The following is a 22,900-nucleotide window of genomic DNA, read 5'->3' on the forward strand; positions in this document are numbered from 1 at the left end:
CCAAAGCTGCTAAATGTTCCTCTTATGTTAACCCATTCATTCCTGGAATCATCCTCTGGACTCTCTCCAATGTCAACACATCCTTTCTGAGATCAGTGCCCAAAAACTGTTGACAATACTCCAAGTGTGGACCGACTAGTGTCTTATAAACTTCAGCATTACCTCCTTGCTTTTATATTCTATTCCCCTTGAAATAAATGTCAACATTGCATTTTCTTCTTTACCGTGGACTAAGCCTGTGAGTTAACCTTCTGGGTGTCTTGCAGGAGGATGTTAGAATTTTCTCCCTATTTAAATAATAGTCTGCAATATAGTTCCTTTTTCCAAAATGCATCATACACTTCCCAACACTATTCCATCTGCCACTTTTTTGCCCATTCTTATAATTTGCCGATCTTCACATCATCCACAAATTTTGCCATAAAGCCATCAATTCCATTATCTAAATAAATGACAATGTGAAAAGTAACAGTCCCAACGCTGGCCCCTGACGAACACCACTAGTCACCAGCAGAAAAGGCCCTCTTTTATTCCCACACACAGCCTCCTGCCTGTCAGCCATTTCTCTATCCATGCCAGTATATAGAAACCCTACAGCACAATACAAGCCCTTCAGCCCACAAAGTTGTGCCGAACATGTCCCTACCTTAGAAATTACTAGGCTTACCTATAGCCCTCTATTTTACTAAGCTCTATGTACCTATCTAAAAGTCTCTTAAAAGACCCTATCATATCCACCTCCACCACCGGTGCCAGCAGCCCATTCCACACACTCACCACTCTCTGCGTAAAAAACTTACTCGACATCTCTGCTCTACCTTCTCCCCAGCACCTTAAACCTGTGTCCTCTTGTGGCAACCACTTCAGCCCTGGGAAAAGGCCTCTGACTATCCACAATGCCCCTCATCATCTTTTACACCTCTAATCTTCTGTCACTCCAAGGAGAAAAGGCCGAGTTCACTCAACTTATTCTCATAAGGCATGCTCCCCAATCCAGGTAACAACACCATAAGACTTTATCTTGTTAAGCAGCCTTATGTGAGGCACCTTGTCAAATGCCTTCTGAAAATCCAAGTAAATGACATCTACTACCTTTCCTTTGTCCACCCTGCTTGTTACTTCTTCGAAGAACTCCAACAGATTTTTCAGGCAAGATTTCCCTTTACATACTAATTGACTTATTTTATCATTTAATCTCCAAGTACCCTAAAACCTTGTCCTAATAATGGATTCCAACACTTTCCCAGCCACTGAGGTTAGGCTAACTGGCCTATAATTTCCTCTTTTTTGTCTTCCTTCCTTCTTAAAGAGTGGAGTGACATTTGCAATTTTCCAGTCTTCCAGGACCATGCCAGAATCGAGTGTTTCTTGAAAAATCATGACCAATGCATCTATTATCTCTTCAGTAACCTCTCTCAGGACTCTGGGATGTAGTCATCTGGTCCAGGTAAGTTATCCACCTTGTTACACAGAAATAGAAACATAGAAATCTACAGCACATTACAGGCTCTTAACGGCCCACAATGTTGTGCCGACCATGTAACCTGCTCTAGAAACTGCCTAGAATTTCCCTAGTGCATAACCCTCCATTTTTCTAAATGCCATGTCCCTATCTAAGAGTCTCTTAAAAGACCCCATTGTATTGGCCTCCACCACCTTCGCTGGTGGTGCATTCCATGCACCCACCACTGTGTAAAAAAACCTGACCTCTGACATCTTCCTTGTACCAATTTCCAAGCACCTTAAAACTATGACCCTCATGTTAACCATTTCAGCCCTGGGAAAAAAAGCCTCTAGCTATCCACAGGATCAATTCAGTTTGCCAAGCACTTTTACCTTTGTAATAGCAATGGCACACTCACTCCTGCTCCCTGACACTCACAGACCTCTGGCACACTGCTTGTGTCTTCCACAGTGAAGAATGAAGCAAAGGACTTATTAAGTTAATCTGCCATTTCTTTGTCCCCCATTACTGCATCACCAGCATCATTTTTTCAGTGGTCCAATATCAACTCTCACCTTTCTTTTACTCTTTATATAACTGAAAGCACTTTTGGTATCCTGCTGTATATTATTGCCTAGTTTGCCCTCATATTTCATCTTTTCCCTTTTGATAGCTTTTTTAGTTGCCTTTTGTTGGATTTTAAAAGCTTCCCAATCACTTGATACCTTGTATGCCCTTTCCTTGGCTTTTATGCAGTCCTCAACTTCCTTTGTCAGTCACTGTTGCCTACCCCTGCCATTTGAGAACTTCTTCCTTTGTGGGACACATCTATCCTGTGCCTTGTGAAGTATTCCCAGAAACTTCAGCCATCTCTGCTCTACCATCATTCCCCACCAGCACTTTCCTCCAATCAACCTAGACAAGCTCCTCTCTCATGCCTCTGTAATTCCCTTTATTTTATAGCAATACTGAAACATGCGACTTATGCTTCTCCCTCTCAAATTGCAGTATGAATTCAATCATATTATGATCACTGCCTCCTAAGGGTTCTTTTACATTAAGCTCCCTAATAAGATCTGGGTTATTACACAATACCCAATCTAAGATAGTTGCCTCCCCATCCCACCCCAAGTAGGCTCAAGTGTAAGCTGCTCTAAAAAGTCATCCCATAGGCATTCAATAAATTCCTCTTGTAATCAAACACCAAACTGATTTTCCCAATCCCCTCGCATACTGAAGTTTCCAAATTGTGACATTAGCTTTATTACATGCCTTTCCAGCTCCTATTACCATAAAGTGTGCAGCAAAAACCAACAAACTCAAGTGTCACCATTGTGCTACCGACCATCTAAAACCCCACGAGTTCTACTATGAAAATATATTAACAAAGAAGCTGCTGTTAACAGAATGGAGGGCAACTTTTACTTTAGCATTTCAAGCCTTGATACAACTGAAAACATCAACTTTCTTTTTATAAGATAGCTGCACTTTGTAAAATCTAGTATAGAAAATATACAAATCTGCTTTATTATAGAAGTTACATACTTAGCAAACTGAAGATTCAAATAATTATGCGTGTACAATATTAAGGACAAAACTTACTATGGACTTAGGCATGTACAATTGTAGGCATTAACAACTGTTAAAAGTTTCAGATTAACTACTGATACAAATACGCTGATAGTTATTCAATGATGGCCATTGTTTCATAGGTGTACACTTAAATTTACAGTTACAAGTTGTAAATACATTTTCACTCCCTTTTAAGCTGCTTTGACAATGGCTTTGCATATGCTATGGAAAACTGCCAGTTTCTGCTGCAACTTCAGTTTTGAATGTCATTATCTAGTATCCAACTAATTAACTTGCTGGTTAAGCTCAGCTCAACATAGTTACTGCAATAATTTTGTCACCAAAATAGAAAAGTAATGATCTGAAAGTTGCTTGACAAGGTCTTCACAGTAGCACACTTTTCTCAGGAGAAATTAAACTTTTTCATGGCACAAATTTACTTTCCCTCCTGATTGAAAATCCAGCACAAACTATTTAATGCATTCTTGCTCTTCTCTCAACCTTGGTTTTGCAAAAACCAAATGTGCATGAGGAGTATTTAATGACTCTGGGCCTGTACTTGCTGGAATTTAGGAGGATCTCAATTAAACCGATTGAATATTGAAAGACTTGGGCAGACTGGATGTGGAGAGGATGTTTCCTATGGTAGGGGAGTCTAGGACTAGAGGGCACAGCCTCAGAATAGAGGGATGTCCATTTAGAAGAGTTGAGGAGGATTTTTCTTAGCCAAAGGGTAGTGAATCTGTGGAATTCATTTCCATGGGTGGCTGTGGAGGCCAAGTCATTGAGCATATTTAAATGAGAAATTGATAAGTTCTTGATTAGTTAGGGTGTCAAAGGTTATGGGGAGTAGGCAGGTGAATGGGGTTGAGGGGGGATAATAAATCAGCCATGATGGGATGGCGGAGCAGACTCGATGGGCCAAATTGCCCAATTCTGCTCCTTTATTTTATAGTCTTAATAAAGATGGAATTAAAACTATGAAGATTGCAATGATATTCTCTAGCACTCCAGGCTTTAAAAAATGTTTCACTAAGTATTTTGACTGATAGTCTCCTAATGTCTAAATATTAGTACCACAAAGCATAAAACGAACAAAAAGTATACACCATATATAGTTATAGCAAAGGAAAAGTTAGCAATGTACCATTTGTACTGAAATTAGCTGAATGGTGCTTTGGGTCATAATTATCTTGGATAAAAATGTTTGATAATTCAATACTTTTGCTCTACAGACTGCTTTATAATTGAAATACAACCAACAGAACTTAATTGGGCATCAATTTATCTCCCCCATCCTTACATAGAATGTGGTATTATATCATTCCAACCCTCAGTTTATAATGAAGACTGTTTGAAAAGTATCGCATTTACACGTAAATATGCTTTTAATTTGGTGCACAGGAACCACCAAGCTGCATTGTTTTCTCAGGTTCTTCACCACTACTCTCAAAGCTCCAAACTCTTCCCATGTGAGGTTTTATGCAATTAACTTTAAAAGTTCAAATGTGGCTGTGTACAGCTGGCAGAGGTGCTGTCTCAGCTCCAACAACCCTGCTTCTATTTACACTGTGTGGAGCTTGTATTTTCTAACTTACGAGTGTGTGGCTTCCTCCCTCCCCCAGCTGCTGCAGTTTCTACCAACATCCTAAAATCAGTGTGGATTGGACAATTTACTAGCCACTGCAAATACCTCCAAACTGTATAGACAAATGATAGGATCTGGAGAAAAGCTGACAGGAAATATGGATAGAAAAGGTTATAGGAAAATAGTAAGGAGATGGGATTAATCTGTGAGCTGTATGGATGTCAGCAAAAGGCCAAAATGGCCCATTGCATCAATGTCATAAGGAAACAAAATTGTATCTTGTCAGCTATCATTTAAGCTCCAAGCAAAAGAATCATTAAACTACTCAATCATCGTGGCTAGAAATTAGGCAATGAGATACAAGGCAATATTTCAATAAAAACTGCAAAAGAAATTTCAAATCAGGAAACTAGCATAATTTTAAGGAAAAACACACGGAACTTTGTCCAACTGGACATGCTTAGTTGAATGTTGATTTTAATATAGCTTCCCGAATTATAGAGTTTTAAAAAACCCATTTTAAAGAAAAACTTTTCTATAGTGCCTTGTATGGCCTCATGACAATAAAAAAAATTATACTAAGTGCAAGTGCTTTTGAAGTGTAGCAACCAACTTGCACATAACAAAGCCCAATATCACATCAGCAAATTAGCCTTAATGCTGCTAGTTCAGGCTCATTCTTCAAAATAAATCTTGTGATTTTTTTTAAATACACAAGAGGTAGATGTTTAAATTTTAATGTCTCATCTGAGAAATGGACTCAGAGTGACACTTGAACACACAAGCTACTGAGCAGCACATGCAAGGTGGCTACTTGACACCAAATAACATGCAAAAATCATGCTTGCATTTCTAATGAAATCTCTTTAATCTGTAAAAACTACTGGTAACAGATTGGATTACACTTTGTGATTGTATTATTAGTACAACAATAGGCAAGTAATAACTTTAGAAGCACAAACAACTTCATAAAATCAGTTGCACCTCACTAGATTAGTCTTTGCTATTAATGGCAAAACAGGTTAATAAACTAGTATAGATCTCAGAACAAAGCAAAGACATAATATCAGTAAAAGGCGATTTTAAGTCTTTTTGCAATTACTCCATTATTGACAGCACATAAATACTTCACATTTAAAATTGTCCTTTTGTAAACTGAAATACCAACCAGTGGCTTTGCTTTTAATACAAACGTACCTAGGGAGATATATTTTAGATGCCCTCTATACCGATGCATAAATTGACTGAACAAAAATACTACTAATGCTGGAAATCTTAAATAGAAACAGAAAATTCCACATGCGGCTAATCTGGCAGCATGCAGCAAGGGAGACAGGTGAAAGCTCGTAAAGCAGAAACATTAACTGAAATGGGGGGAAACAAGTTTGACGCAGAAGATATGGGGATTGGAATCTCTACAATGGCGATAGGCAGAGAATAAATAACAAAGGGGAAGGTGGAAGGAGGTGGCAAAAGGTTAGTTTATCTATAGTTACACAACATGCTGGAGGAACTTCAGCAGCAGTTTAGGCAGCATCTACAGAGGGGAATAAACAGATGGCATTTCAGGCTGAGACTCATCAGGACCCCAAGCATTGTGGAATGACAGCTAAAATTCTGAGAAAAGGCCAGAAGTGCTGACACTTTTTAATTTATTTGGGTAGAGTCCATAAATCTAATGTGCCTAGTCAGAAGATGGCGTTTTCCCCTTGGTCTTACAATGAGCTACCAGTGGAACTGTGAAGACAGCTTACAGTAGGTGTAGACAAATAAAGTGATGTAATAACTGGAAACTCAAAGCCAAGCATGTAGTCAAAATGTAGACATATTGCAAGTACTTTAAAGCATTTTATCCAGAAATGCCTTTATACATGTTTAAAACCGCAGTAAATAATGCTTTTAAATCCCTGTACAAAGGCATTTTCATCCATAGTGGCAGATACAAGATGATATTTAGGAGCAACAAACTGCTGGTCACACAGCATCAATGGAGGGAAACTGACAGTCAGTATTTCAATTTGAGATCCTCCAATGGGACTAAAAGAGTGGAGATGGCCAGTATAAAAAGGTGGGGGAAGGGATGGATCAAGAACTGGCAGGTGATAAGGCTGATCCAGGTGAGAAGGGTTGATAGGCAGTTGAAGGAGGGGAATGATACACCAACCTCCATTCCCAAAATCCAAATTTTTAGCCAGATTTCCAACCTAAATTATGGCCTAACCAATCAACGTGACTTTATTTAGGAATCAAGCAGTCCACAAAATCACAAGTCTCCTTATCTCTCAGTTGCCAAAGGCACTTTTTCCATATTCCTCCTTTTCCAATACCTAGTCAGAAACAAATCCCATCTTAACACAGCTAGGAATCAACCAAGTGTAGAAATCTGCATAACAGATCAAAATAGCAAGCAGGTCCTGGTCTCTCAGATACAGCAGCTATTTGAGCAAATTTAATTAGTTTCATTTTGCGTAGATACATGATTACGTTAAAGGGCTTTTTAGGAAAAGGTGGAAACAAAAGGAAAATAAATGGCATCCCATACAAAAGTGGATGTCACCAACAACAGTAATAACTTGCTCTGGATTTAAGAATGACTTTTCCCCCTGAAGTGCACATGTTGACATCATTTGTCCTCAGAGGGAAGTTTTAAAGTAGCTGATAATGGAAATTTAACCTCCACCTTCAGTCAGAAATTAAATAACTAGCTGCATAATTAACAATTTCAGATTGCCTGATGTCATTGGGAATATCTTCTCTTTTCCCGAATCCAGCTATTTTAACTAACTTTAAAATGGTTGTGTTAAATTAAGTAGTTTTTAAATGTACTAATAAAGACCTATAATTGTGCATTGAACATTAATAATTGTACGATTAAATTGCAATTCTTTGTGTAATTCCTGCAAAAAGGAGCAATTTACTATAAACATCAAAAGAACTTGCCTTGTGTGAAAGGGATGTTATCTTTAATAAGAAAGCCCACCTAAGAACATCTGTGCTTCTAGCCTTACTCATACACAGTGCAAGTCTCTTGTCTGGAGTGAAAATTAGAAAATTAAAATCTGACCAAGATTCTCAGGAAAAAAAGGGCAACTCTACTTTAAAATAATTGGAATTTAAAAAAAAACATACACATATGCAAATCACTGATCCTGCAAAAATATGTCTCAATAAAATTGGAAGTCAAGCATTCAAACTAATTTTCAGAACAAGTTGATCTCTTGTATTTCTGGAAATTATTTCTGAATTTCTATTTGCTAAACATCAATGTCATTTAGAAGCACAGATTAAAAAACTATGTAAAAGCAACTAAAAGAATCACACAGCAAATAACCAGTTTCTTTGGTCAATGCCAACCATCAGGTACCCAAGTATACTGATCCCATTTAGCAACAAGGACATTTTGTGCATTGTTACTGGTAACATCCAAATATTTCTGATACAAAACCAGAAACACAGAGTAGAATTGACCCAATACAAAAAAAGAATTGAAAGGAGATTTGTTGATTTTCCACACAGCATAGCTAATAAATCAAAGTTGCATTCAGGGTGTTCATGGCAGATGAAAACTAACGTGTGCGAGGAACATCAGATTCTTGGTAGAGGGACACAGATCTGAAGCTTTGCTTGCATTTGTCTGCTCCATCACACATCTAAAGCAACACAAAAACTGTTTTAACTTGATATTAAAACAGAGGCAACAATTTAACTTTCAGTCCATCTCCTCGTCTTGAGGGTGTCTTCTGAAAGAAAATAAAACCAACTTTGAATACTCATTTCTGTCCATTGATATTCTGTTTTGCAGTTTATATTGCTAATCTAGAAACCAAGATGGAGGCAGAGATGTGAACTAGTTATCTGAATCTTGATTTGCAATCAAAGGTTTGTTTTCAGCATTTGCTGACCCTTCATAACGCTGTGATGCAATAGCAGCTTGGTGGGACATACTCTTTCGAACTATATCTCCTTTTCGCCACAAAGTGATTTCCTGTAGGGGAAAAAAGTTATAAAGCTATGTTAATTATGAGGCACATATTAAGGCATACAAGTAGACTTCCAGCAACACAATTTTATGTTAAATGGATGCCTTTTATTAACATTGACACCACATAGAAACAGTGGTCACAAAACAGAGTAGTTGAAGCAGATTCAATTATTGATTTCCAAAAAAAGGGCATACTTCAAACTCAAAGGAAAAAACTGTAGGGTAATATTCAAAATAATGGGGAATGTAATTGACTGGATTGGTTTTACACATGACTCTGGGATTTGAAAGAACCAGATTTTCAAAGAACCTCCACAGTACAGCCCAAAAAACAGGGAAAATTGTAGAGCATTAAAAACTAAAATTCAAAAACTGAAATATTAGCAGTTCAAAAGTATTCATCTCTTTGCTCAGTACTTACTTGAACCACGTCTCACAGCTTTTCCAGTCAGTAGTCTTTTTGGATATGTCTTATCACACTGTGCAAAGAGCAAGATTTTCCCATTTCTCCTTGCAAAATTGCTCAAGCTGTGCCAGGTTAGTTGGGGACAGCGATCTTGAGGTCTTGCCAGAGATGTTCAATTGGGTTAAGGTTGGGACTCTGACTGGGCTACTCAAAGATATCAATTTTCTTCATTTGAAGCCACTTCATGGTCGGTCTGGAAACCTACTTTGGGTCATTGATTAGGAATAGTCAACATGGCTTTGTCAAGGGCAGGTCGTGTCTTACGAGCCTGATTGAATTTTTTGAGGATGTGACTAAACACATTGACGAAGGAAGAGCAGTAGATGTAGTGTATATGGATTTCAACAAGGCATTTGATAAGGTACCCCATGCAAGGCTTATTGAGAAAGTAAGGAGGCATGGGATTCAAGGGGACATTGCTTTGTGGATCAAGAACTGGCTTGCCCACAGAAAGCAAAAAGTAGACAGGTCATATTCTGCACGAGGTCAGTCACCAGTGGAGTGCCTCAGGGATCTGTTCAGGGACCCATACTCTTCGTGATTTTTATTAATGACCTGGATGAGGAAGTGCAGGGATGGGTTCATAACTTTGCTGATGACACAAAGGTTGGAGGTGTTATGAATAGTGTGGAGGGCTGTCAGAGGTTACAGTGGGACATTGATAGGATGCAAAACTAGGCTGGGAAGTGGCAGATGGAGTCAAACCCAGATAAGTGTGGGGTGGTTCATTTTGGTAGGTCAAATATGATGACAGAATATAGCATTAATGGTAAGTAGTCTTGGCAGTGTGGAGGATCAGAGGGATCTTGGGGTCCAAGTCCATAGAACACTCCAAGCAGCTGCGCAGGTTGACTCTATGGTTAAGGCGGCTTACGGTGTATTGGCCTTCATCAACCGTGGAATTGAATTTAGGAGCCGAGAGATAATGTTGCAGCTGTATAGGACCCTGGTCTGACCCCACTTGGAGTACTATGCTCAGTTCTGGTCGCCTCACTACAGGAAGGATGTGGAAACCATTGAAAGGGTTCAGAGGAGATTTACAAGGATGTTGCCTGGATCGGGGAGCATGCCTTATGAAAATAGGTTGAGTAAACTCGGCCTTTTCTCCTTGGAGCAATGGAGGATGAGAGGTGACCTGATAGAGGTGTATAAGATGATGAGAGGCATTGATTGTGTGGATAGTCAGAGGCTTTTTCCCAGGGCTGAAATCGCTGCCACAAGAGGGCACAGGTTTAAGGTGCTTGGGAGTAGGTACAGAGGAGACTTCAAGTTTGTTTGTTTGTTTTGTTTTTTTTAAAAACGCAGAGAGTGGTGAGTGCGTGGAATGGGCTGCCGGCAGTGGTGGTGGAGATGGATACGATACGGTCTTCTAAGAGATTTTTGGATAGATATATGGACCTTAAAGAAAAATAGAGGGCTATGGGTAACCCTTGTAATTTCTACAGTAGGGACATGTTTGGCACAACTTTGTGGGTCGAAGGGCCTGCATTGTGCTGTAGGTTTTCTGTTTTCTATTGTCCTGCTGAAAGACCAATTTCCTCACCAGTTTAAGCCTTCTGGCAGAGACTAGCAGGTTTTTACCTAGGATCTCCCTGCATTTAGCAGCATTCATCTTCCTATCAATCAACGCCAGATTTCCAGACCCTGGTGCTGAAAAGCATTCCCATTGCACGATGCGACCTCCACCCTATTTTACAGTATGGATAGTGTCAACTGGCTGATACGCAGTACAATTGGCCCTCCTTATCCGTGAGGGATTGGTTCTGGGACCCCTCGCGGATATCAAAAAACGCTGATGCTCAAGTCACTTATTCAACCTGTCTCAAAATGGTGGACCTTAGGACCCAGTGGAGCCCCAGATCTTATTTAACCTGTCTCAGTGTGGTGGCCATTAGGACCCGGCGGTGAAGCTCTGAATCCACAGTGTTTCTGTTCACAAAAATAATCACGATCGAAAATAAAGTGGAAATAATAAAGTGATTGGAAAGAGGCAAAACGTCATCGGTCACTGGAAAAGCGTTAGGCTACAGTCAGTCAATGATTGGAACAATTTCAAAGGATAAAGTGAGAAAGGCCCTGCCCCGACGAAAGCTACAATTATTACTAAGCAACTCAGTGGTTTAATTATTGGGTTTTGGGGTTTTGATCCTCCACATCAACCAGGCACAGACAGAGAGTGCGCTCGGGAGCAATCTGTCACTGGATTGAATTCAGGGACTTCCGTTCCCAAGCCCGGCGCTGAAACATACATTCTCAAGTGTCTTATATGCATAGAAAGGTAAAATATATACTATATACTAGGACAAACGTTTGACTAACTGACGTTAAATAATACCGGATGTACCTATTCTGACTTACCCTAACCCAATACTTAGTAGGAGAACTTACGAATTTTTTTCAACCTGATCCACGATAACCTACGCACATCCTCCCGTATACTTTAAATCATCTCTAGATTACTTACAATACCTAATACAATGTAAATGCTATGTAAAATAGTTGTTATACTGCATTGTTTAGGGAATAATGACAAGAAAAAAAAGTCTGTACATGCTCGAACAAGTGCTGGAAGAGTACTTCCAGTTTTCTCAATTCGCGGTTGGTTGAATTTGTGTATGTGGAACTCGCGGATAAGGAGGGCCAACTGTCTTAGATTTATGCCACACGTATCACAGTGTTGAGGCCAAAAAGTTTCACTTTAGTCTCATCCGACCACGTTTATAGTATATTTAAGTGACACTTGCAAAACCTGAACAGGCAAGTATTATTTTCTTTAAGCCAGGGCTTCTTCCTTGCCACCCTTCCATAAATACCTTTAGTGAAAGACTTTCGAGATTGCAGAGCCATGAATTTCATCCCCACTTGCACTCACTGACTTCTGAAGCTCACTTAGTGACTGTTGGCGTCACAGTAGCCTCTCTTACAAGTACCATTCTCCTCTGGTGACTAAGTTTAGAGGGGCGGCCTGATCTAGGCATTTTCCCCCCAACTTTTTCATGATGGACTGCACTGAGCTACAAGACATGTTCAGTGCCTTTGAGATGAACTTGTACCCTTCTCCAGATTTGTGCTCCTCAATTATCATTTCCCTGACCCGTCTTAAATGTTCTTTTATCTTCATTTTGTTTTGGTCTGTTGAAAATCTACCATACTGTAGGACCTTACAGAGGGGGCATTTACAGTATTCTTATGAATCCATTGAATGTTTTCATCAACAAATTGATTGAGTTGGTAATGTAATATGTTGCACCTGAGAGAAGTTAGTGCAGTAATTACAAAAGGGCTGAATACTTTTTCATCCTCAATTTTCGTTTTGAATTTTAGTAAATTGTTGACAGGTTTTGGAATTTTTCTTTTAATTTGACATGATGCACAATGTTTGGCAGATTAGCTCAAAAGTATCCTACTTCAATATTTTAAATTTAGAAAATGAGAGTAAAATGTGAAAATAGCGTGGGAATTGAATACCTTTTCAAGTCACTGCATGTTATGCAGATACGATGCAATACCAGGATTAAATGAACTACAGCTGGAGAGGTTTATAATGGTAAAGATGCTTTAAAATCGATCTTAAAATATCCAAATTTGAAAAGGAGATTTGAAAACTAGATCCCACAACTAGATTCAAGCTTTCAGTTGGGAAAAGATGGCTGGACAGCCCCTTCCGGTTGCAATGGGCTTAAAAAGCCTTAAACTACACAGCAAACCTCTATTCTTTGAGGCAAGTCATTCCTGGAAGCACTTGTGCATAGCAGGAATCTGATATTTTTCTATTCTAAAACTTATTTAATTATGCATTTAATTCTGCACTACTTGCCAATCTCTCTTGGCTATGCTTAGGTACAACAGAAATTAACCCATACTTTCTTATTCATCATTTAGTACTTACCTGCTGTTTGAAGTATCTCCTTTCTTCCTCATCAATGAGAACAAGATTGAGGTAGTACCGTACAGAGAACTTCTTGTTGATATCCCTCATTGATGGAGTCAATTCATATCCAGCCAGAAAAAGCCTAATAGGAATGGATTCACCTAAAACAGAACAAACCTGTAAACTTGAATCAATCAAGACTAAAACACTGCCTTTTTACAGAGAGGTGCAACTAGGAGCTACTTCAGCCCTCATCCTCAGTACTAAAAAGACCATAAAACATAGGTACAGCATTAGGTCATTTGACCCATCTAATCTGCTCTGCATTCCATCATAGCTGACTCATTATCCCTCTCAACCCCATTCTCCTGCCTTCTCCCCGTAATCTTTGACACCCTGACTAATCAAGAATTTATCAAAACCTGGCTTTAAACCTACTCAATGACTTGGCCTCCAAAGATTCACAATAGCCTGGTTAAAGAAATTCCTCATTTCTGTTCTAAAGGGATGTACTTGTACGCTGAGGTTGTGCACTCTGGTCTGAGACTCATCCATTATAGGAAACGTCCTCTATGTCCACTGTATCTAGGTCTTTTCAAAATTTGAAATGTACTAGGACAAATTGGGTCCCTGGCACTGAGATTCGGAGGGGAAGCGGCCAGAGGACAAATGAAGTGGTGTACCCCTAGGGTTCATATTTTCTATGGACAATCACTTTAAAATGTCGGGAGAATGAGACTGGCTTTTGGACACTGTTTGTGCTGCTAATGAGAGAGGGGGGGGGGGGGGGGAGGCATCCAGCGCAAATGGAAGAGTGAAAGACAAGACTTAACGTTATGGTTCTTCGGCTGATTGTTACTTTTCTCCAAGGACACTTTTGCCTGCTTGTTAAGATTCCTGCAGAACAGCAGGGTGGAGCCAATTGATGGACAGCCGGTATCCAGCATGTGGAGATAAAAAACAGGTCTGCTAAGACACAGACAGACACACCACGGGACACCGAACGAGCTTTGTGCACTCACGTGAAGGTGGTGTTTTGGAGGATCGATTTGGGGAAATCGATCGGTGGGTCACAGTGTGAAAAGGTGCGACCAGTGAAGAACTATTTGTGCGTCCTCCCTTGCCTGGGTGGTAGTTCTACCACTGAAGAATGGTCGTATGTGGTACTGTCATAGTCGATGACCACAACAGGAAGATGATGGGAAGATCAACGGCAATGGCGTCACCTCTCTCTCTCTCCAACGTTACTCAAACAACTATCTTGAACTGAACTGAAATCTGCATCATATCGTAAGACTGTATCCATTTACCCCTAGCTTTGAAAGAGCCTGGTTTTTGTTCCTACTTCCACACTTCTGTATATATCATTGCTAACCTATTTCATATATTTGCATTTTATAGTACTGTATTGCTTAGTTTACTAATAAACACTATTAGTTTACGGTAATACCAGACTCCAAAGTGTTTTCCATTTCTGCTGGTTCGGTAACCTGGTCACAGTGTATGTGAACATAAACATAAGAACATAAGAGATAGGAGCAGGAGTAGGCTAATCGGCCCCTCAAGCCTGCTCCGCCATTCAACAAGATCATGGCTGATCCAATCTTAACTCTAGTTATCACCAAATCCCACAGGGCAACAGTGCCAACCAACAGGGCACCATGCCGCCCATTTTATTTTATTATTCATCCCGCCCAAACCCATGTGATCACCCGGGGAAAAAAAACCGATTTGCCAATTGAGGAGAAAAAATCAGGAAAATTCCTCTCCGACCCATCCAGGCTATCGAAAACTGGCCCAGGAGATCACATGGCTGATCTAAACCTAGCCTCATGTCCACTTACCTGCTCGCTCACCGTATCCCCTAATGCCATTTTTATCCAGGAAAATGTCTATCTCCGTTTTGAATTTATTGAGTGTAGTAGCTTCCACAGCTCTCTGGGGCAGTAAGTTCCACAGCCCCACTACCCTCTGAGTGAAGAAATTTCTCCTCATCTCAGTCCTGGAACGGCATCCCCTTATTTTAAGATTATGCCCCCTAGTCCTAGTTTCACCCATCATTGGGAACATTCTCCCCGCATCCACCCGATCAAGCCCCTTCACAATCTTATATGTTTCAATAAGATCGCCTCTCATTCTTCGGAACTCCAATGAGTCCCAATCTACTCAACCTCTCATCATACATCAACCCACCCATCCCCGGAATTAACCTAGTGAACCTTCTCTGCACTGCCTCGAGAGTCAGTATGTCCTTTCTTAAATATGGACACCAGAACTGCACGCAGTACTCCAGGTGTGGTCTCACCAATACCCGGTACAACTGCAGTAAGACCTCCCTGTTCTTATACTCCATCCCCCTAGCAATAAAAGCCAGCATTCCATTGGCCTTCTTGACCACCTGCTGCACTTGCATACTAACTTTTTGTGTTTCCTGCACCAGGACCCCCAGATCCCTTTGCACAGAAGCACTTTCCAGTTTCTCTCCATTTAGATAATAACTTGCTCTATTATTTTTCCTGCCAAAGTGCAAGACCTCACACTTGTCAGTATTATATTTCATATGCCAAATGTCTGCCCAATCACTCAGCCTATCTATGTCCCCCTGCAGGGTTTCAATGTCCTCCGCACTCATTACACTCCCTCCCATCTTTGTGTCATCAGCAAACTTCGATACGTTGCACTTAGTCCCTTTCTCCAAATCATTAATATAGATTGTAAAGAGTTGGGGTCCCAACACCGACCCCTGCGGAACACCACTAGTCACCAACTGCCAGTCTGAGAATAAACTATTTATCCCAACTCTCTGTTTTCTGTTAGAAAGCCAATCCTCCACCCATGCCAGAATATTATCCCCAATCCCATGATTTTTTACTTTAAGTAATAATCTTTGGTGTGGCACCTTGTCAAATGCCTTTTGGAAGTCCAAATACACCACATCCACTGGTTCCCCTTTATCTACCCTATATGTTATGTCTTCAAAGAACTCCAACAAATTTGTCAAACATGACTTCCCTTTTGTAAAGCCATGCTGACTTTGTCCTATTAAGCTATGTTTATCCAAATGCCCTGTTACTGTTTCCTTAATTATCGATTCCAACATTTTGCCAACCACAGATGTTAGGCTAACTGGCCTATAATTCCCAGCCTTCTGTCTATTGCCCTTTTTAAATAAAGGAGTTACATTAGCATTTTTCCAATCTGCCGGGACCATTGCTGAGTCCAGCGAGTTTTGAAAAATTATCACTAATGCATCCACAATCCCAACCGCCACTTCCCTTAAGACCCTAGGGTGCAAGCCATCCGGTCCAGGGGATTTATCCACCTTCAGTCCCATTAATTTATCAAGTACCACTTCCTTGGTGATTTGAATCGTAGTTAGCTTCTCTCCCCCTAGAGCCCCCTGTTTATCCAGTGTTGGGATATTTTGAGTGTCCTCTACTGTAAAAACTGATACAAAATATTTGTTCAGTGTTTCCGCCATCTCCATGTCCCCTATCATTAATTTCCCGGTCTCATCTTCTAGGGGACCAACATTTACTTTAGCCACCCTTTTTCTTTTTATGTAACTATAAAAACTCTTACTATCTGCTTTTATGTGACAATATTCTATCATTTGAGCAGCAGATAGAAGACTCTGAGAACATGACAGACCCAGATGGTATGTAGCCTCCCAGGTGCCAGGATCAGGGAGTGTCTCTGATCTTGTCCACAACATTCTAAAAGGGGAGGGGTGAGCAGTGAGACATCTTGGTACATATTGGTACCAATAACATAGGAAGGAAAAGAGGGGAGGTCCTAAAGAAAGAATTTAGAGGGCTAGGTAGAAAGCTGAAAAACAGGACCTCCACGGTAACGATCTCTGGATTACTACCTCTGCCACGTGCCAATGAGGGTAAGAATGGGATGATTTGGCAGATGAATGCATGGCTGAGAAACTAGTCTAGGGGGCAGGGTTTCAGGTTTATGCATCATTGTGATCTCTTCTGGGGAAGGTATAACCTGGACAAAAAGGACAGGCTACACCTGAACCTGAGGGGAGCCAATACAAGACCGCAAGGTATAGGAGCAGAGTTACGCCATTTGGTACATCGAGTCTGCTCCGTCATTTTCCCTCTCAGCCTCAATCGCCTGCCTCCCCCCCCCCCCCCCCCCCCCGCATATCCCTTCATGCCCTGACCAATCAAGATTATCTTTGCGGGCAGGTTTGCTTGAGCTGTTGGGGAGGGTTTAAACTAATTTGGCACGGGGGTGGGAAACAGTAATAGGGCTGAGGATAGGGATATTGGTTAACAGGCTGAGGTGGTGTACAGTGAGACTGTCAGGAAGGTCAGGCAGATGATAGGGCAAAATTGCAGTTAGTAGAATGAGCTGTAGTGTAATAAGGGGGTAAAATTGATAAGTTTGACAAATACAGGGCTGAAGGTGTAAAACTCGAATGCACAGTATATGAAATAAGGTAAACAATCTTGTAGCACAGTTAAGAGACTGGTACGCATGACATTGTGGGTATCACAGAGTCATGACTGAAAGAAGACTGCAGTTGGGAGCTTAATATCCAAGGAAACAATCCACAGAAAGGACAGGCTGGTAGGCAGAGGAGCAGCTCTGCTGGGTTAAAATCAAATGAAATCAAGTCTTCAGAAAGAGGTGACACGACAATCAGAAGATGTTGAATCCTTGTGGGTAGAGAAGAAACTGAAAGGGTAAGACCACCCTGATGGGATTTATATACTGTATAGGCCTCTGAGCAGTAGCCAGGATGTGGGCTACCAATTACAGCATGAGATAGGAAAAGCATGTTAAAAGGGCAATGTTACCATTGTCATGAGGGATTTCAATATGCAGATAGATCGGGAAAATCAAGCTGATGCTGGGATCACAAGAGAGACTCTGTGGAATGTATCTGAGATGGCTTTTTAGAGCAGCTTGTGGTTGAATCAGCATGGGTGATCAACAAATCTAGATTGGGTGTTGTGTAATGAACCCGATATGATTAGGGAGCTTCAAGTCTAGGGACCCTTAGGGGCTAGTGCTCATGGTAGAATAGGTCATAATAGGCAGAAGGTCCCGACAGAGTACCTGGTAAGGCTCTGAAAACCTGTGACAACGAACTGGCGGAAGTATTCAAGGACATTTTCAACCTCTCACTGCTATGGGCAAAAGTTCCCACTTGCTTCAAAAAGGCAACAATTATACTGGTGCCTAAGAAGAATAACGTGAGCTGCCTTAATGACTATCGTTTAGTAGCACTCACATCTACAGTGATGAAATGCTTTGAGAGGTTGGTCACGACCAGACTGAACTCCTGCCTCAGCAAGGGCCTGGGCCCTCTGCAATTAGTCTATCACCACAATAAGTCAATGGTAGATGCAATCTCAATGGCTCTCCACATGGTTTTAGACCACCTGGGCAACACAAGCATTATGTCAGATGTTATTCATCGACAATAGCTCAGCATTTAATACCATCATTCTCACAATCTGGTATTGGGGGGGGGGGGGGGTGCTACAGCATAGGACCGAAAGAAGCTGCAGTGGGTTGTAAATTTAGTCAGCTCCATCTTGGGTACTAGCTTTCAAAGTACCCAGGACATCTTCAAGGAGTGGCATCTCAGAAAGGCAGCGTCTATCATTAAGGACCTCCAGCAACCAGAGCATGCCCTTTTCTTACTGTTACCATCAGGATGGAGGCACAGAATCCTAAAGGCACACACTCAGCGATTCAGAAACAGCTTCTTCCCCTCTGCCATCTGATTCCTAAAAGGACATTGAAGCTTTGGACACTATTTCACTTTTTTTAAAAATATACAGGTGTCCCCCACTTATCGAATGTCCGTTTTACAACTCGCTGTTACGAAAGACCTACATTAGTACCTGTTTTCACTAACCAAAGAGGATTTTCGCTTTTACGAAAAAAAGACTCCCTCTTATACGTGTGTTTACCCCAAGAAAGACTACATTGACCGTGAAGCCTTGTGCGGGCAGCTGTTTGCGCATGTGTGTACGTGCGTAGGCGTGTACGTGCTGATTTTTTTTCCCCACATCGATTTTGGCTCACTGTCTTCCCGATTTTGATAAGTGAAACTACACCGTACCTACAATATTTCTACTTTATATAGGGTGTATATTTGTCATATTATTCCTGCTTTTACTATATGTTAGTGTTATTTTAGGCTTTATGTGTTATTTGGTAGGTTATATTTTGGGTCTGAGAACACTCAAAAGTTTTTCCCATATAAATTAATGGTAATTGCTTCTTCACTTTATGACATTTCGGTTTACAAACTGTTTCATAGGAACGCTCTACCTTCGGATTGCGAGGGGATCCTGTACAGTATTTCTGTTTATGCATGATTTTTAATCTATTCAATCTAGGTATACTGTATGAAGTATATTTGATAACACTTGTTTATTTATTATTATATTTTATCTTCTATATTATGTATTGCAATGAACTGTTGCTAAGTTAACAAATTTCATGTCACATACCAGTGATAATAAACTTGATTCTGAAGTCACCCTGCAATTTGAGGGGGAGAAGCTAAGTCAGGTGTACTAGTATTACAATGGAGTAAAGGGAATTACAGAAGGAGAGAGGAGCCAGCCAAAGTTAATTGGAAGGGGATACAAGGGGACACAAGTATGGCCAACGGCTGGAGTTTCTGGGAGCAATTAAGGTGGTGCAGGATAAAAACATCCCAAAGAGGAGTAAGTTTTCTAGAGACAGGATGACACAACCATGCTGACGAGTGAAAAAAAAAATCAACATAAAAGCAAAATTGAGGTCATATAATACAGCAAAAATTAGTGGGAAGTGAGAGAATTGGTAAATTCTTAAAAACCAACAGAAGGCAACAAAAAAAACACAAGTTGGAAAAGATGAAATATGAAGGTAGGCTTGCCAATAATATCAAAATTGATACCAAAAGATTTTTCAGATACATGGCGAATAAAAGAGAAGCAAGAGTACATATTGGACCACTGGAAAATGACGCTGGAGAGGTAGTAACAAGGGACTAGGAATTGGTGGATGAAATGAATAAGTATTTTGCATCAGTCTTCACTGTGAAAGACACTGTCAGGAGGCATCAGTGAGTGAAGTTGCCATTACTAGGAAGATGGTGCTTTGGAACCAAAGGTCTGAAGGGAGACAAGTCACCTGGACCTAATGAACTATACCCTAAAGTTCTGAAAGAGGAGGCTGAAGAGATTGTGGAGGTATTAATAATGATCTTTGAAGAATCAAATGATTCTGGCATGGTTCCAGTGGACTGGAAAATTGCAAATGTCACTTCACTATTTGAGGGAGAGAAGCTGAAGAAATATTATAGGTCAGTTCACCTGACCTCAGTGGTTGGGAAGATATCGGTGTTGATTGTTTAGGTGGTGGCTTTGGGGTACTTGGAAGCACATGATAAAATAGGCCCTAGTCAACATGGCTTCCTTAAAGGAAAATCTTTCCTGACAAAAATGTTGGAATTCTTTGAAGAAATAACAAGCAGGATAGACAAAGGAGAATTGGTGGATGTTGTGTTCCTGGATTTTCAAAAGGCCTTTGACAAGGTGGCGCACAAGGTTGATAAACAAGTTTTCAGGGTAATACAGGAAAGACACAAACATGGATAGAGCATTGGCTGAGTCAAAGAGTAGGAATAAAGGCAGCCTTTTCTGGTTGGCTGCTGGTGACTAGTGGCATTCCAGAGGGATCTGCGTTAGGACCACTTCTTTTTAATGTTGCCTGACAACGATTTGGATGATGAAATTGGTGGGCTTTTTAGCCAAGATTGCAAGCCAAGAAAATAGGTGGAGAGACAGGTAGTTTTGAGTAAGCGACAAGTCTTTAGAATGTCTTAGAAAGATTAGGAGAATGGGAAAAAAATGGCAGATGGAATACAGTGTCAGGAGGTGTATGCCATGCACTTTGGTAGAAAGAATAAAAGCAGAAGACTATTTTCTAAGCGGGGAGAAAATTCAAAAATCGATTTGGAGCAAGGAGGCTGCAAGTGAACGGCTAAGGATTTCCGTAGCGAAGGCAGTTTTACTACTCAGGGTAAAAGAGAGGCAAGACTGTGCAGGCGTGTGATGTCAGCCAGTAGAGCACAAAAGGTTTAGAAAGACCGCCATATTCAGCAGGCAGCAGTGTGAGAGGCAGCAGAGTGCTAGGGCTTTGGCTCAACGGGCTTAGGCGGTAACAGGATGAAGCGAGGTAGGTTTACCTGTGTAAATTGTGGAAAGGAAGTAGTATGTGTGTGAGGCCGGTGTTCTGTGCTCGGAGTCAGATGTGGGAGGTCCTGGAGTCTCCCAGCCTCCCGGACGGCAATATCTACCACATTAGGGAACTGGAGATGCAGCTCGATGACCTTCGCCTGGTCAGGGAGAGCGAGGAGGTGATAGAGAGGAGTTATAGGTAGGTGGACACACTGGGGCCATGGGAGACAGACAAGTGGGTCACAGTCAAGAGGGGGAAGGGGAAGAGTCAGGTACTAAAGAGTACCCCTGTGACTGTACCTCTTGACAATAAGTACTCCTGTTTGAGTACTGTTGGGGAGGACAGCCTACCTGGGGTAAGCAACAGTGGCCGTGTCTCTGGCACAGAGTCTGTCCCTGTGGCTCAGCAGGGTAGGGAAAGGAAGAGGAAGGCAGCAGTGGTAGGGGACTTTATAGTTAGGGGGTCAGACAGGCGATTTGTTGGCACAGGAAAGAAACTCGGATGGCAGTTTGCCTCCCAGGTGTCAGGGTCCGAGATGTTTCAGATCTCGTCCAATATATCCTGCAGTGGGAGGGAGAACAGTCAGAGGTCATGGTACATATTGGTACCAACGACATAGGTAGGAAAAGGGAAGAGGTCCTGAAAAAAGACTCGGGATTCCTGCCTGTGCCACGCGACAGTGAGTATAGGAACAGAATGAGGTGGAGGATAAATGCTTGGCTGAGGGATTGGAACAGGGGGCAGGGATTCAGATTTCTAGATCATTGGGACCTCTTTTGGGGCAGGTGTGACCTATACAAAAAGGATGGATTCCACTTGAATCCCAGGGGGACCAATAGCCTGGCGGGGAGGTTTGCTAAGGCTACTGGGGATAGTTTAAACTAGATTTGTTGGGGGGGGGGTGGGAACCAAACTGAAGAGACTGGGGGAGAGGTGGTTGGCTCACAAATAGAGAAAGCTAGGAGACAGTGTGTGAGGGAGGACAGGTAGATGATAGAGAAGGGACGCGCTCAGACGGATGGATTGAGATGTGTCTATTTTAACGTAAGGAGTATTGTGAACAAAGTGGATGAGCTTAAGAGTGTGGATATGATGCGGTGGCAATTACAGAGACTTGATGGCTCAGGGGCAGTAATGGTTACTTCAAGTGCCGGGTTTTAGATGTTTCAGAAAGGACAGGGAGGAGGCAAAAGAGGTGGGGGCATGGCACTGTTGATCAGAGATAGTGTCATGGCTGCAGAAAAGATGGACGCCATGGAGGGATTGTCTACGGAGTTTCTGTGGGTGGAAGTTAGGAACAGGAAGGGGTCAATAACTTTACTGGGTGTTTTTTTTTATATATAGGCCACCCAATAGTAACAGGGATATTGAGAAGCAGATAGGGAAACAGATCCTGGAAAGGTATAATAATAACAGAGTTGTCATGGGGAGGGAGATTTTAATTTCCCAAATATCGATTGGCATCTCCCTAGAGTAAGGGGTAAGGGGTTTAGATGGGGTAGAGTTTGTTCGGTGTGTTCAGGAACATTTCTTGACACAATATGTAGATAAGCCTACAAGAGGAGACTGTACTTGATTAGGTATTGGGAAATGAACCTGGTCAGGTGTCAGATCTCTCAGTGGGAGAGCATTTTGGAGATAGTGATCATAATTCTATCTTCTTTACAATAGCATTGGTGAGAGATAGGAAGAGACAAGTTAGAAAAGCATTTAGTTGGAGTAAGGGGAATTATGAGGCTATCAAGCAGGAAATTGGAAGCTTAAATTGG

General features: G+C 41.3%; 1 protein-coding gene across 1 annotated transcript in view; it reads right to left on the reverse strand.

The window, feature by feature from the left end:
- Positions 1-533: 533 nt before the first annotated feature.
- The window catches only part of LOC132385064 (vacuolar protein sorting-associated protein 26B-like), an 84,766-nt gene continuing 62,399 nt past the window's right edge, over positions 534-22,900 (reverse strand). The window contains exons 5-6 of the mRNA XM_059956761.1: positions 12,942-13,084; positions 534-8,589 (exon numbers count right to left, since the gene is read on the reverse strand). Coding sequence (XP_059812744.1) covers positions 8,452-8,589; positions 12,942-13,084 — 281 coding nt within the window. The 3' untranslated portion in view covers positions 534-8,451. The remainder of the gene's footprint in view (positions 8,590-12,941; positions 13,085-22,900) is intronic.

This window comes from Hypanus sabinus, chromosome X2 (assembly GCF_030144855.1).
Source record: "Hypanus sabinus isolate sHypSab1 chromosome X2, sHypSab1.hap1, whole genome shotgun sequence".
In the NCBI taxonomy this organism is placed as follows: Eukaryota; Metazoa; Chordata; class Chondrichthyes; order Myliobatiformes; family Dasyatidae; genus Hypanus; species Hypanus sabinus.